This window comes from Oncorhynchus tshawytscha, linkage group LG04, assembly GCF_018296145.1.
Source record: "Oncorhynchus tshawytscha isolate Ot180627B linkage group LG04, Otsh_v2.0, whole genome shotgun sequence".
In the NCBI taxonomy this organism is placed as follows: domain Eukaryota; kingdom Metazoa; phylum Chordata; class Actinopteri; order Salmoniformes; family Salmonidae; genus Oncorhynchus; species Oncorhynchus tshawytscha.
This window is the reverse complement of record NC_056432.1, coordinates 57,610,178-57,626,148: the sequence shown is the minus strand read 5'-3', so window position 1 is coordinate 57,626,148 and position 15,971 is coordinate 57,610,178. Positions and strand designations below refer to the sequence as shown.

Sequence of the window (15,971 nt, the reverse complement as noted above, 5' to 3'; positions counted from 1 at the left end):
GTGGGCAGCAGCAGTACGCAGCACCCCCTTGGCATTACAAAAGCCGTCTGCTTTGATTAAGAATATTGGTCCCTGGCGGAGCCCATTAACTAAGGTTGTACTAGATGAATTATTAAGATCAACTTTCAAATGTACAGTGATCTAAGATGGCTGTGGATACAGTGTATGTGTGTGTGTGTGTGTTTTTACCTGTAAGCTAGACCCAGGGCCCAGGAACTGGCTGCACAATACAGGGAGTCCCGCACCTTGGCTTCCTTGCAGCTGGAGCATGTCTTGGTAGGGAAGAGGCCAGTGGTCGGGCTCTGGTAGTTCAGAATGGTGGTCTTCACTAGAGAGAGAGAAACAAGAGAGAGACAGGGTGATCCCTCAGGCTTTCAACTATATTTTTGTTGTGTGTAATATTGTACAACAGCTGATGAAACAAACATTGACCAGTGTTCTCTCCTGATAGTTGTTGGTTAGAAATGCAATCTACACAGGACCTTCGAATCAGCCTGTTTGCGTGGGCGAGAGTTTAGGCTTGCCTGGTGACGTCACCGTGCGGTAAATTGGTTAGAGAGAGTTACAAACCTCTCTGACAGTTTTAAGCTTTCTCCTGCCCACTCAGACCACTCCCAGACAGTCATAGCTAAATTCTTGATTGATAAATAATTTTTTGTCCATTGTAGTGGAAAACTATTACAGTAAGGTACTTAATTGTTACCCAGAAATGACTTGATATAAAAATGGCTACATTGGGCCATTAACATTGTTTGTTGTTGCAAATTGTGAAATGGAATGGAAAATAAAGGTATGTTAAACAGTTGTATGTTGTGTAGTTATTGTTGTAAAACCAGACATCCTAACAAGGTGTGTTACTGCACATGTGAAGGTAGCAATAACTTCGGTCTTCAGGTCATATACATTCCAGAGTGGCACACATGTTTATCTTCATGGAAATCCTCTAAATATTATTTAACTTAAATAAAGTCACACTAAAACAGAAGGCCTGGAATCACAGGAATGTATCTGTCACCGCACCACCCTCTACCCCTCCAGATGAATAATCTGTCTGAACAGGGTACTTCATTTTTCATCACCACATTATGCCAGAGCAAATGAAGGGAACATCCATTCTGCCAGATCGTTTGTTAAAGAGAGTCCGGGTCAATTCAAAGAGACAAAGTCAGCATAGCCGGGATAAAGAGGCAATGGAGGGAATTAAGCAGAATATTAATAAACCCTTCAGTAACTCGGCAGTGAAAATTACTTTGACCCCAGAGGCTGCTTGGGAAAAAAACACAAACGGACAGTGCTTCTTCTGGCCAATTTCATATGTTAGCCAGAGTTAAAAAGTAGCATCGTATTGGGGCTTCCCCTGGCATTGTGAATGTAAAAAGAAAGCTGATTGAAAAATTGCTGTGTTCATTTCCCGCCATTTCTCCCCACATGCTCTGAACAATTTATTATTTTGTTTCCAACGATACTTCCTTGTAATACTATGATATTGCTAGTCCATTAAAATATGTGCTTGGTAATATAAATAATAAACGCCAGAATTGGAAACACCAACCTATTTCTCCTCACCACTGTCTCACCAACATTGTGAACTAGCTTCTAGTGAGCGCGTACCAGTAGATTCACAGATTTTAGGCACAAGTTCTTCAACCGGTTGTTCAAAACAGCGCTATTTCTGTTTTCTTGCTGAACACAGCCCAGCTCAGATGTGTAATATTACGGCCGTTTGGCCCTGTGATTTTGTCTGGTTATTATAGTATTTGCCAATGTATTATTTTGTACTTTCTTTCAACACATTTTCATAATTTATCATCATCTGTAGGCTATTGTAAATAACCTCAGGATCCAGTCTTCTCGTCATCTGCACTGTTTAATAAATACCACCTATTTTGACCTCGGCAAATCCGACCACGATGCCATCTTGCTCCTTCCGTCTTATAGGCAGAAACTCAAACAGGATGTACCAGTGACGAAAACCATTCAACGCTGGTCTGACCAATCGGAAGCTACGCTTAAAGATTGTTTTGATCACGCAGACTGGAATATGTTCTGGTCAGCCTCAGAGAACAACATCGACCTATACGCTGACTCGGTGAATGCATTTATAAAGAGGTGCATTGGAGATGTTGTACCCACTGACTATTAAAACCTCCCCTAACCAGAAATCGTGGATGGATGGAGGCATTCGCACAAAACTGAAAGCGCGATCCGATCCACCACATTTATCCATGGAAAGAGGTCTGGGAATATGTCTGAATATAGACAGTGTAGCTATTCCCTCCGCAAGGCAATCAAACAAGCGAAATGCCAGTACAGGGACAAGGTGGAGTCGCAATTCAAAAACTCAGACAAGAGACGTATGTGGCCGGGTCTACAGTCAATCACAGACTACAAAAATAAATCCAGCCATGTCACGACACCGACGTCACGCTGCCAGACAAACAAAATACCTTCTTTGCCCGCTTTGCGGATAATACAGTGCCACCGTCGCAGCCCGCTAACAAGGACTGCATCCCCCATCTCCTTCTCCGTTGCTGATGTGAGCAAAACATTTAAACGTGTTAACCCACACAAGGCTGCCAGCCCAGACGGCATCCCTAGCCGCGTCCTCAAAGCATGCACAGACCAGCTGGCTGGTGTGTTTACGGACATATTCAAACGCTCACTATCCTAGTCTGCTGTCCCCATATACTTCGAAATGTCTACCATTGTTCCTGTACCCAAGAAGGCAAAGACAAATGAACTAAATTACTACTGCCCCGTAGCACTCACTGCTGTCATCATGAAGTGCTTTGAGAGACTAGTCAAGGATCGTATCACCTCCACCTTACCGGCCACCCTAGACCCACTTCAATTTGCATACAGCCCCAACAAGTCCACAGACAACGCAATCGCCATCGTACTGCACACTGTCTTATCCCATCTGGACAAAATGAATACCTATGGAAGAATGCTGTTCATTGACTACAGCTCAGCATTCAACACCATAGTACCCTCCAAGTTCATCATCAAGCTGGAGGCCCTGGGTCTCAACCCCGCCCTGTGCAATTGGGTCCTGGACTTTCTAACGGGCTGCCCCCAGGTGGTGAAGGTAGGAAACAACATCTCCACTTCGCTGACCCTCAACACTGGGGCCCCAGAAGGGTGTGTGCTCAGCCCCCTCCTGTACTCCCATGACTGTGTGGCCATGCACGCCTCCAATTCAATCATCAAATTCACAGACGACACAACAATAGTGGGCTTGATTACCAACAAGATTACTAAATTACCAACGAGACGGCCTACAGGGAGGAGGTGAGGGAACTCGGAGTGTGGTGTCAGGAAAACAACCTCTCACTCAAAGTCAACAAAACAAAGGAGATGATCGTGGACTTCAGGAAACAGCAGAGGCAGCAGCCCCCCACCCACCTACAGCACACAATGTCACAAGAAGGCCAAAAAGATCATCAAGGACATCAACCACCTGAGCCACTGCCTGTTCACACCGCTACCATCCAGAAGGCAAGGTCAGTACAGGTGCATCAAAGCTGGAACCGAGAGACTGTATGACAGCTTCTATCTCAAGGCCATCAGACTGCTAAACTGCCATCATTAACTCAGAGAGGCTGCTGCCTACACTGAGACACAATCACTGGCCACTTTAATAAATGGATAACTAGTCACGTCATACAATGCACTCTAAATAATGGCACTTTAATAATGTTTACATATCTTACATTACTCATAATCACATATATACTGTATTTTATCCCAGCTATTGCACCTTGCCTATGCCACTCGGCCATCACTCATCCATATACTTACATGTACACATTCTCATTCACCCCTTTAGATTTGTATGTATTAGGTAGTTGTTGGGGAATTGTTAGATATTACTGCACTGTCGGAACTAGAAGCACAAGCCTTTTGCTACACTCGCATTAACATCTGCTAACCATGTGTATGTGACAAATACAATTTGAATTGATTTGATCATCTGACTCTTCGACTCAACTGTTTCTGCTCCAAGCCCGGCTAACTCGGCTGCTGGGTCCATAAATGTAACCTACATTGACTCACTTTTCTCACATTCAATCTCTGCTTTAGATTTGGAAAAGGCAATATAATGTATTTGGAGGCACATCAGAAGAAAAATAGCACCTTAGTAAGACTCCTCTGAATCAAAACCACAGTAAAATATGTTATTATTCTCTAACTCCAAAAGACACAACAGCACTCTAGTTGCAAATAAACTGAGGTTGGAGTTGCTCAGTCTCATATGATGATATTATCATCCATCAACCTAATGTCCCACTAAATCAACAGCTAACGCTGTTTCTTAGAATGGGCCATTCCTCTGCTCCCAGACAGTGAGTGAAAGAAAGAAAGAGGTAAAAGAGACCTCCACAACAAAACATAAAGCTCATTTGAACATTTCTTAATCTCCCCGAGCCAGTGTCAGATACGAGCCCTATGCCTCCACTATAATCAAGTGTGAGAATGAAATAAGAGGCACTGGAGTGTGGCCACATTACCACATAAATAAGAAACCCGAGGCCCACACAGGAGAAAAAGAAGACAAACTGTGAGGGACAGTGATGTCCCTAATGTCTTTTGCTCAGGAATGATAGGGAATAAGTCCACACTGCATCCTAAGAGCATGTAATGCCACTGGCTTTACAATTGCACTTTTTTGGTAGAAAATGGAAATCGAATCATCATTTCATTACCTCTGAGGCCAAAAAGAAGGTATTCATCCACTGGCCTGTGCATTGGCGATAACAACTGCTGCTATGCTCCCTGCTAAAATTAAGCAAGCACATTCAACTGCTATGTCCAGACCACAAAATTAAGCAAGACCATTTCAACATATTGTTATCTCACAGAGAACGTTTCTGAGAGAGCAACAGGGGGCTTTGATGCATGTTATTGTTGCAGTACTCTTTCATTCATTGCTAGTAGAACAAATCACTCACAACCTCACCTAGAGCAATCTAAAGCTTTCTGGACTTTGACCAATCTGACTGAGCAGAAAAGGGAATGGGAAAAGCACTGTGTAAAATATTACTACAATATAGTATACACCACAAAAAGTGTGCTGTCACATTATTGCAAAAGCTAAAATTGCATCCGTTTACCTTGGAGAACAAAACATGCACCAAACATATAAAAGCTAAAGGGGTAACATGAATACAAAATTCATGAGTAATGAGTGAGATTCACTTTCATCCAGGGAGCCCAGGTGGTGGGAAACATTGATATGTTGTTCTCTTTAGGGATGTCTGTCACCATGACTTCACACTGCAGGACTGGTTTCAGATGAGGGACCAGTTGCTCCCCTACTGTCTTTCACTTGGCTGCTTTTCCTGTAGCATCCTCATTTCAACCTAGACAGCCTGTGAAACAACCCTCACGTCGGGGAAACCTTTTTCATAAAAATTTCACAAGTATGCTGTCTTTTCTCTACAGCTGTCTTATACTAGCCTACGGAGTGGATACAAAAATAATACAACCCTCTGGATTTTCAAACATGAAGCATGACACCATATTGATAAAGTTTGCTCCCCAAAAACATGGGCAATATCTGATAACTCGCTGAAGTATCTTTGTTGCCCGTCTTCAGTAGAACAAACATTTATTTTTCCTTTATTCAAATAGGCTCACAACATAAAACATAATAGAAGCTGTATTGCCCTTGAAAAGTAATTGGTCTTGAACATAGGTATAGCATTTAGACCACAGCCCCAGGTCACAGCAAAGCACAGATCACAATAGACTACATTCTATCCTTCATAAAATTACAATGTAATGCAATACACTTCCTCTGTTTCCACACTGAGCAAAGGGTGTCCTGCCTTTAATGAAGAAAGTCATGAAATCTGTTGCCACGCTGTATCCATGCACCCCCTGTCATCAACACAACTGACCAATGGGGTGTGACATGTCTGCCAATGGTGCGGTAACTTGTGAAAATGGCGTGACCTGACTCAGACAGACTCAGATTAGAGCCCATGGGCTCTATTTTCGGGTAGTGTTAAGGCAGCGCTAGTATCAAATGCACATTAGTTTGAAATTTCCCAATGGCTAGTTCCAGCCCTAACGCCAGGTTTGTCAATTTATCGGGTCTTGAAAATCCGCTTGCTGACAGTCAGATGGGCGGAGTGGAAATATTTGAGGTGTGTCCTTAAAAACATGATCCAAAGTGCTAATTTCAGGCAGTGCCGACCAATCAAAAGCTGGTTTTAACAAAAGTACCACGAAATTGGGGAGAAAGGGGAAGTAAAAACTTTTTTTTTTTAAATTATAATAATATATATTTTTAAAGTAGCCTAACGTGCTTTTGGTACCTGTATACTTCGTATTTAGAAACATTAAAAAAAAATACATTTCAAGTTGGTTTTTAATTCAAAACCAAGCATAGCCTCCCCTCCTCAATTAAGTTATTTTTTGTCTGCCCAATGCAATCGCGAAGTAGATAAAGGATTTGGCTCCTGAGACCGCTTGGAAATAAATCTTAATCATCAAAGCTTAATCACCAAAGCTTTATTATATCAAAAAAATAGAATCAAACATTATTTGTCACCTCTGCCGAATACAACATGTGTAGACCTTACTGTGAAATGCTTACTTACAAGCCCTTAACCAACAGTGCAGTTCAAGAAAGAGTTAAGAAAATATTTACCAAATATACTAAAAGTTAAAAAACATTTAAAAGTAGCACAAAAAAATAACAATAACGAGGCTATATACAGGGGATACCGGTATCGGTATTGGAGGTAATTTGTGTAGAAGTGTAAAAAATAAAAATAAAATATTTTTAAAAAATGGAGGGAAGGAGGGAGGTTGTCAATGTAAATAATCCGGTGGCCATTTGATTACCTGTTCAGCAGCCTTATGGCTTGGGGGTAGAATCTGTTAAGAAGCCTTTTGGTCCTAGACTTGGCGTACCGGTACCGCTTGCCGTGCGGTAGCAGAGAAAACAGTCTATGACTTGGGTGACTGGAGTCTCTGACTATTTTTTGGGCTTCCTCTGACACCGCCTAGTATATATGTCCTGGATGGCAGGAAGCTTGGCCCCAGTGATGTACTGGGATGTACGCACTACCCTCTGTAGCGCCTTACGGTCAGATGCCGAGCAGTTACCATACCAGGCGGTTATGCAACCAGTCAGAATGCTCTCGATGGTGCAGCTGTAGAACGTTTTGAGGATCTGGGGACCCATGCCAAATCTTTTCAGTCTTCTGAGGCGGAAAAGGTGTTGTCGTGCCCTCTTCATGGCTGTCTTGGTGTGTTTGGACCATGATAGTTTGTTGGTGATGTGGACACCAAGTAACTTGAAACTCTCGACCCGCTTCACTTCAGCCCCGTCGATGTTAATGGGGGCCTGTTCGGCCCGCCTTTTCCTGTAGTCCACGATCAGCTCCTTTGTCTTGCTCACATTGAGGGACAGGTTGTTGTCCTGGCACCACACTGCCCGTCTCATCGTTGTCGGTGATCAGGCCTACCACTGTTGTGTCATCAGCAAATTAATGATGATGTTGGAGTCGTGTTTGGCCACGCAGTCGTGAACAGGGAGTACAGGACGGGACTAAGCACACACCCCTGAGGGCCCCCAGTGTTAAGCATAGCAGACATGTTATTGACCACCCTTACCACCTGGGGGCAGCCCATGAGGAAGGCCAGGATCCCGATGCAGAGGGAGGTGTTTAGTCCCAGGGTCCTTAGCTTAGTGATGAGCTTCGTGGGCACTATGGTGTTGAACGCTGAGCTGTAGTCAATGAACAGCATTCTCACATAGGTGAGAATTGCGTCATCTGCGGATCTGTTGCGACGGTATGCGAATTGGAGTGGGTCTCGGGTATCCGGGAGGATGCTGTTGATGTGAGCCATGACCAGCCTTTCAAAGCACTTCATGGCTACCGACGTGAGTGCTACGGGGCAGTAATCATACATCAAGTTAAAGAGGAGTAAAACACTTTTATCTATGCATTGTAGGCAGGACCACATTATTTTAGCCATGCAGGTCCCGCTTTTGATTTTTGGATGTGCGTAAAACCCTCCATATTCTGTGTTTTTTTAATATTATATGCCCACGGAGCGAAATTATGGTGCCTATAAGTGTGACATTTTAAAACAAGTTGTTTCTTTGTTTAGTTAAGAATTTGATTAGAATCATTAGTTCTCTTTTTAGGCATTATCAATAATTAATTTAATATTGCTTAATGACAATGTTTGGCATGTCCATGCTCAGCCATAATTCAGTTTGCAGTAGGCCTCACCTCTATATCAGTGGGAATGCTATTGAAGCCATGCAATTACTCAGAACCCTGTGGACTGCAAATGGGTTCAAGTTAACCTATTGAGGAAAGATGGGATAGTTCTACATTTTGTTATTTTGTTTCTGTAAGCCATTTAAAAAACTATAACGGACTAACATTGATATTGGAGTTGTTACCAAGGCAATACATAAAAGTCTGTAAATACACAACCTGAAGCAACACATATTTTGCCATGGAGCACATTCTGATTGGGCCAGTGAGGGGCCAAGCCTCAACACATCCACAACTTGTTTATTTGTCAAAACCCAGACCTTTCGTGGCAATAATTGTGATAGTGAAAATAGCTCAAATATTTCTAACACATCCCTGAAACAATAGCGCTACCACCTGCACTTAGATTTACCATTGCATCAGCTTTGTTAAAATAGAGCCCTAAGAGTAACATACCAAATTAAATCCATATTTCAAACCTAAATACTGTAAAGCTACACTCCCTAGAAGTAGACGAATAAGCCCAAAGGACCCCACCTTTGAGGACGTCTTCAAAACAAGGATTTTAAATAGTAAGTACTTTAATTACAATCACAGTGCTTACCCGCATTGTAGTAGCGGTCAAGTTTCTCCCATAGTGGCTCATCCTCCCGGTGGAGAATGGAGAGCTTGAGAGGTTCATAGATGGAGCCTGAGGAGAGATACAAAACACAATTCTTGACAGAACATTCATTGTTGAGCTAGAGCTCAATTGGAGGTCATTTGTTCATGTCTCAGGTGCCTCAATGGTACTTTCCGACACACTCTGGAGACACACACTACAGTAACTATATGTCAAATAAAGACTCCCATGAGCACTTGGGGAGTATTAGGCTGTAAGACTGATGCCACAAAGGTTCCTAGTTATCAGCACTTCTATCACACATCTCCAGAAACAAATGTATTTAGACCTAAATGCTAAACATATTTTACAGAATGGTTATAGATAATGAAGACTTTAACTACACATGGGATTGAAGAGCAACATCCTAAACACATTGTCAAAGTAAATCAGTATCAGTCATTTTTTGTGATTTCCGTCAGAATACAATGAACAGTCCAAGTCACAGAAAAACCACAATGCATTGACGCATGCAATCACGACATGGCCCCATTTCCAACTCACATTTAGTCACTGTAAATATCAAAACAAGCCTCCAGCAAGAAGTGTGATTTCATACGCTGAGCACAAATTTAAAATATAATGGAACTTGCCACCATTTCAAGCTTTCTTCAGAACCAAGTGAATTTCAGGGGAGCCCCATCTGTTGGACCACTATTTCAGACAAATTTTATTTTGGAGTGATTTACATTTTAATGGGATCGACCTTGGGTCAATACCTCAGGTACTGAAAAATCCACATTTCCAGTGAAATTACCATAATTTCCATCAGCTTTTAAGTAGTAGGGACAAAGCCATCACTTTTCAAGATAACTCTGCAGAGGCAGTGTGAGGCTAATATGCAAATTAAAGGTTTTATTTCATTTCTACTGCGTAGAAACATGGATCGAAGTCTGTGGTTGTTGGAAAATATTGTGTGATTAACTTCACTGAGAGAGTTCAATATTTGTTAATACTAGGCTTATGAATTGAATACTGGTTAGTATCATTTTCTATTTCCATTCAACAGTATATTGGTTGTACTACATTTGGTGGTAACCCTAGGGAGAGACTGTCAATCATAGGTGCAGCAAAAAAAAAGTGAATTATGACAACTTGATTACCTGGATCATTTTTAGATACAGTAGTGTATACCCAATTGTATCTCACAAAACCTACCCCATGTATTGAACATAGCCTATATCCAAGACTGGTATATTGGTATAGCATCCTGACCAAGCCACGTAGACAGTAGTAATAAAAGGGTATTACAGCATTATCAGCATATCATACCATTCACCTGAAGAAAACTGAACACAGCAGGATGGTAGCAGCTTCATTTGGGAGGACAGGCTTGTGGTAAATCCTGAATCGGAATGGTTTCCATGTGTTTGATGCCATTCCATTTGCTCCGTTTTAGCCATTATTATGAGCCATCCTCCCCTCAGCACCCTCCACTGAAACTGACATATGATACTAGGGTGGTATAGTAATAAAAAACTCTGGCTGGCAAGATTAATCATTGAAATGTATCATTTGGAGTGATGTCATCCTGCTAATTTTCTCATAGAATGATATACAGGCATTACACTCGATTAAATCTAGATTTAGTTCAACCCAGTTTGAAAGGCTTTGGGTTTGGAGTGCTTGCTACCTCTTTTTTAAACTTATTTTACCATGTAAGTTGACTGAGAACACATTCTCATTTACAGCAACGACCTGGAGAATAGTTACATATGCTCAATTCACTACTTACCATATCTTTTTAGTTTCCGAGGAGCTTTGGAAATCTCACATTCCGAGCTGGCCATTTTCAAAAGGTGAGGTAAAGGGCAATCGTCTCTCAGCTAAATTACAAATCTACAGCAATTCACAGGAGGGTTAGTAGAGCGGCTTAAGAAAAAAAATCAATAATGAATCACATAGCAAGTTAATATTAGGTGGCTACAAAACAGACAACAAATGACAAAACATGAATACGCCATGTAGCCTACAATGGTCATTAAAAGATTAGCCTACTTGGAAATTATATGTTGGCATAGGATGGTTAAGATGAGTGAACTAGTAATGATGGTTTGAATTAGTCTAATGTCTGAATGTGTCTTTTTTCAAATAAAAGTTCATAAATGTCGAAACATATTTTAAGGCATTCATTCGTCAAACTATAATGTTTGTATGAGTGATACTCAACACATTAAAATTATTATTATGATAAAATATTTCTTAAATACCGTACTATTGCCTTTATTGTTGAATAAAAAAAATGTAATGAAAAATTGCATGAGGCCTTTAATTGACAGCAGGCTTGATTAGCCACTGATCATAATCAAAATCAGTATATGAGTTATAAGACATGGACATAGGCAAAGCCCGCGAATGATTCCACCCCCCTCGCTCAAGGGCACATTAACAGATTTTTCACCTAGTCGGCTCGGGGATTCAAACCAGCGGCCTTTCGGTTACTGGCCCAACGTTCTTAACTGCCAGGCTACCTGCCATATTTGATCGTGTCTCAATATAATCAAGGTATGAAATGATTGTTATTTTCCGATATAATCTCTTTCGGCACCCCAACAAAAATGGCTGAATCTCATTGCCTACCCCTGCACTATCGAGCAGGTTGCCATGTTGGCTAATGTAATGGAATCTAGCCTGATAAACGAGGAACATAGCATACATCAGAGGAGGCTGGTGGGAGGAGCTACATGTATATGAGGACGGCCTCATTGTAATGGCTGGAATGGTATTAAATAGAATGGAGTCAAACACAAACACATGGAAGCCACATGTTTGACTCCGTTACATGTATTCCATTCCAGCCATTTAAATGAGCCCGTCCTCCCACCAGCCTCCTCTGGCCAGCATGTACATTTATTCTCTTTCAATATGATAACATTGCTGTTTTATGTAGCCTAACACAAACGGCAAGGGTAGAGAGGCAACACCTGATGTGAAAATCTTAAAATAGCTCCAGTAGCTGCAAACTTGACCTTTCATGCTCATGCATGCCCACTGTAGTGGGCTATAGCAGGCAAGGAATTTATATAATCTGTTTCGTTGATGTTTCACTCAGGACATTCGCAGAGGTTTGCAGATAATGCAGTGTCAAGCAAGTGAATATGTCAAACCTGAACGTTTTTGTCTGGCTTTGATTTCCAGGAGTTTCCTGCCGACATCTGCCAAGCTTGACATGTTGGTTGGTTCTCTGTGTTTACCAAGTAACAGCACGTTGTGACACTGCTGCAAACTAGGAAGCGCTGAGGGTGTGACGTCACACCACCCATTTATTAACATGTCAATAGTCTATCTCCCTCTTGTGCCATTGATGTTCTTTACCTTTATATTTACGACTAAATAAGGCTGTCGATAGTGTTATTTTTTGACAAGTGTCAAACCCCACGAGTTTATGCTTAATGCATTTCTTGCTGTCATTCCTGCCGTAAACCAAACGCGCACTGCAGTATTCCAGTTTGTGTTGTTTGAATTGAACAACTATGAGGATATTGTTTATCAAGATTTTTACGTTTACTGTGTATTTTGCAGGGCAGTATTCAGCCTCTGCTCTTCAAGATGTAACAACTGACTTGTTCGGGTCTGAAAATCATGGTACTGTGGCTGCGTTTGGTGATTTCAACTCGGATAAACAGACCGATATTTTCATCATCAGAGAACGTGAGTAGCTAACGTTAGCTAGCTGGCTAGAATACTGTTCAGTGTTTTGTACTGCCTTTTCAACAGGATTCATTTCGTTAGTGAATAATATAGAAACTTTAGCTAGATACTAGATGAGAGTACTTGAATTAATGACATGTGTTCCAAAACCCATAGGATGCTAGCTAATCTAGCTAGCTAAACCAAGCTGTTGAGTGCTGTCATATTGTCTGGTAAGCAGTTAGTTAGTCATGTAGCTAACACAATTATTTACCACTGGATACAATTTGCTCTAGCCTATATTGACTAATAGGGATAGTACATAACGGTGTCTTGGATATAGAGACAGGAAATGCAAAACAATAAAAACAGTGATGACGTAGCAATCTATTTTCTCTGCTTGAAAAGCTGTTGGGTGTTCAATGCATTACACTGTGGTGTAAAGTACTTAAGTAAAATACTTTAAAGTATTGCTTAAGTTGTTTTTTGGGGTATCTGTACTTTACTTTACTATTTATATTTTTTTAGAACTTTCACTTCACTAAATTCCTAATAAAAATAATGTACTTTTTACTCCATACATTTTCCTTGACACCCAAAAGTACTCGTTACAATTTGAATGCTTAGCAGTACAGGAAAATGGTCCAATTGACGGACTGAGAGAACGTCCATAGTCATCCCTACTGCCTCTGATCTGGCAGACTCACTAAACACAAATGCTTAGTTTGTAAATGATGTCTGAGTGTTGGAGTGTGACCCTGGCTGTCAAAAATAATAATAATAATAATAAGGAAATTGTGTCGTCTGGTTTGCTTAATATAAGGAATTTGAGGTATAGCTTTTACTTTTTACTTTTACTCAAGTATGACAATTGACTACTTTTCCCACCACTGTACTTAAGTATATTTCAAACCAGAAATGTTTTAGACTTTTACTCAAGTAGTATTTTACTGGGTGACTTTTACTTGAGTCATTTTCTATTAAGGTATCTTTACTTTTACTCAAGTATGACAATTGAGTACTTTTTCCACCTCTGGCATTACCTACATTACAAAACACAGTAGTCTAGTAACTAGAATGAAACAATAACATAAAATGGGTATAGCTCACCAATGAATGTGTCACTGCATTGCTGATATGGTTATGTGACTGTGCTGTGCTGGGTATGAAAGTAAGCATTTTGTGAATTTGTTTTTATTGCATATTTGATTGAACTTTTAGAATCTGAGTTGGTGATATTCTTGGCTGATCTGAAAGCCCCATACTTCAAGCCAAAAGTCCATATCCCTAAAAAGGCTTTGCCCGCGTAAGTTTCTGATCTTATTCTCTCAATTGTATTAGTGCACACACCACTTCTCATCTTGAAGCATCAATAATTCCACAATGTCCAGACAAACCCTGTGGGTTAGGGTAGATTGACACAAGATGATTTTAGCTGTCACTGAGAAAAGCCCTATGCTGTTCTTTACTGGCTTACTGTCAACAGCAGGCACTCAGTGAATGTCTTTCCTCTTTCAGCAATTGTATCATAACTGGTGTTGTTCCTGGAGACTACGATGGAGATTCTCAGATGGATGTGCTTCTTACAGTTCAGCTCAAGACCAAGGCCACCTCAGACACAATGGTTTTTGTATTCTGGGGAAACAACCAAACCCTGGGTAAATTGTTGCTCTATTAGGCCTAGATTCAGGCTTATGGAATACAACGTTTGAGGCTTGTAGAACAAAAATAATGTACTCTAATACAGAAAGTTAACTTCTGTTATTAAATAGCTAACTGATTAACATCTCTTATCTGGTTTTGCAGATGGGCAAGCGGACCTTAATAAGACATTTGTGGACCAACCTCTGATAATGGAGTAGGTTAAGCATGTAAACAAATATATATATTACAAATCACCGGTAGCAGTTGTTTTCTATGATGAGTTTCCATGCAAGCAATACTGTTTACCTAAACTTTGTCCTTTGATCTTGCTCATGGGTAGGGAGTTTGGACGGTTTTATAAATGAAATTCTCTTACGCAGCTTCAATGGGGACATGATTCCAGACATCTTTGGGGTTTCTGCTGATTTCTCCACTGAAGTCTGCTATCTTACTGGAAGGTAAAGTGGAGATTAGAAAAGTGACCCAATGCTTTGCAGTCCCCATAAACATTGTTTTATTTTAAATTATTATCCATGTCTTGACAAAACTCAATTGCAATACATTGAAATATTGTAGATGTATGCAGTGTTAAAAACAGCATCTTTGTTGGTTGGTTCTGTGTTTTTTCAGAATGTCTGCTGAGCACATGAATCATGTTGTTTTCTTTCCTCACAGGAACGCAGTGTGGCAGGCAGCTCTAAGTTCACGTGTCAAGATGCGTGTTCCTCATTCCAATGCTTTCATCGACCTAAACAAGGATTTCACCGCCGGTGAGTAGGCAAATGTCCTAAATGGTTTATTGGAACCTTGCATTGCCAGACTCAGTAATCTGGCATTACAGTAAGGCTGGATGGAAGCTAATTGGGAACGATACCAGATTAGACTAATGCAGGACATGGTGTGTGTAGTGTTGGTGTGCAATATCTTTTCCATTTCTTCAGCAAGATTGGAGTCTGTAGACTCACGTTCTACAATGAAACATAGGGACAATGTGGCATGGCAGTCTAATGGCTGTGTGATCAGTCTCTTTAGCATTAGAGTCGAGAGTAGTGAATTCATTCTGGGGAATTGGGCACTCTTCTGGAGCTTGGTAAGTAGATGCTTGTATAGATGGTCAAAATCGGTGTTTCACACACTGTATACAAAAGCGAGGAAGTTGAGTCCATTCTTGGCAGCCCATCTTCTTTTCTTCATATCTTTTTGAATTGTTATGACGTAGTAACTTGTTAAAGATTTCCTGTCTGTATTGGGATCAATTTGTGGGTTACCTTGTGCTATTCAACCCTTGGAGAGAATGTCGGTCTACTAGGGCCGGTATCGCAATATTTTTTTCCCCATGGCAAAAATGAAAACACGTAGCAGACAAAATTTGAAGCACTCCAAACATTGCGTGCTATAGCTTGAAAAATATAAATAAATATGACTTCCTGAAGAAGTTAAATCCGCTTTGTGTTTTGCTTCCTTGCCGTGGGACTAATGAGTATCGCAGTACTGGTATCGTCCCGGCCCTAGGGCCTCTTCTACAAGTTTCATGGGTAGACGATCTGTCAAGGCAATTATCACTTTTTATTTATATTGTGTGGAACACAAACTTTCTCCTGAGTTCCTTAAGCTCAAAACAATTGGATTAAAATATATTCTAGTTAAACAATTTTCAAGTTGACTAAGAGAGAGAGGAATTCCCATTTTCCTCACCACTGAATAAATAAATCGGGCTTCTTCTTGTTTTACTGGCTTTCTCTTTTTCCACAAAATGCCATCCGACAAAAGCTGTCACTTAGACTTATGGT

At 40.8% G+C, this 15,971-nt stretch overlaps 2 protein-coding genes across 4 annotated transcripts in view; one reads left to right on the top strand and one right to left on the bottom strand.

The window, feature by feature from the left end:
• The window catches only part of LOC112249084 (phosphorylase b kinase regulatory subunit beta), an 82,050-nt gene extending 69,910 nt beyond the window's left edge, over positions 1-12,140 (bottom strand). For 2 of the 3 annotated variants that reach the window (XM_024418727.2, XM_024418726.2), the window contains exons 1-3: positions 12,015-12,136; positions 8,851-8,937; positions 190-328 (exon numbers count right to left, since the gene is read on the bottom strand). In XM_024418727.2, the coding sequence (XP_024274495.2) occupies positions 190-328; positions 8,851-8,937; positions 12,015-12,078 (290 nt within the window). In that variant the 5' untranslated portion in view covers positions 12,079-12,136. Of the gene's footprint in view, positions 1-189; positions 329-8,850; positions 8,938-10,642; positions 10,747-12,014 lie in introns of all 3 variants that reach the window. The other variant, XM_024418728.2, reaches the window with a different exon arrangement.
• Positions 12,141-12,172: 32 nt separating this feature from the next.
• LOC112249085 (T-cell immunomodulatory protein) overlaps positions 12,173-15,971 on the top strand; it is a 131,786-nt gene continuing 127,987 nt past the window's right edge. Inside the window, exons 1-6 of the mRNA XM_024418729.2 lie at positions 12,173-12,558; positions 13,759-13,843; positions 14,056-14,195; positions 14,344-14,395; positions 14,562-14,639; positions 14,857-14,951. Of these exons, the coding sequence (XP_024274497.1) occupies positions 12,381-12,558; positions 13,759-13,843; positions 14,056-14,195; positions 14,344-14,395; positions 14,562-14,639; positions 14,857-14,951 (628 nt within the window). The 5' untranslated portion in view covers positions 12,173-12,380. The remainder of the gene's footprint in view (positions 12,559-13,758; positions 13,844-14,055; positions 14,196-14,343; positions 14,396-14,561; positions 14,640-14,856; positions 14,952-15,971) is intronic.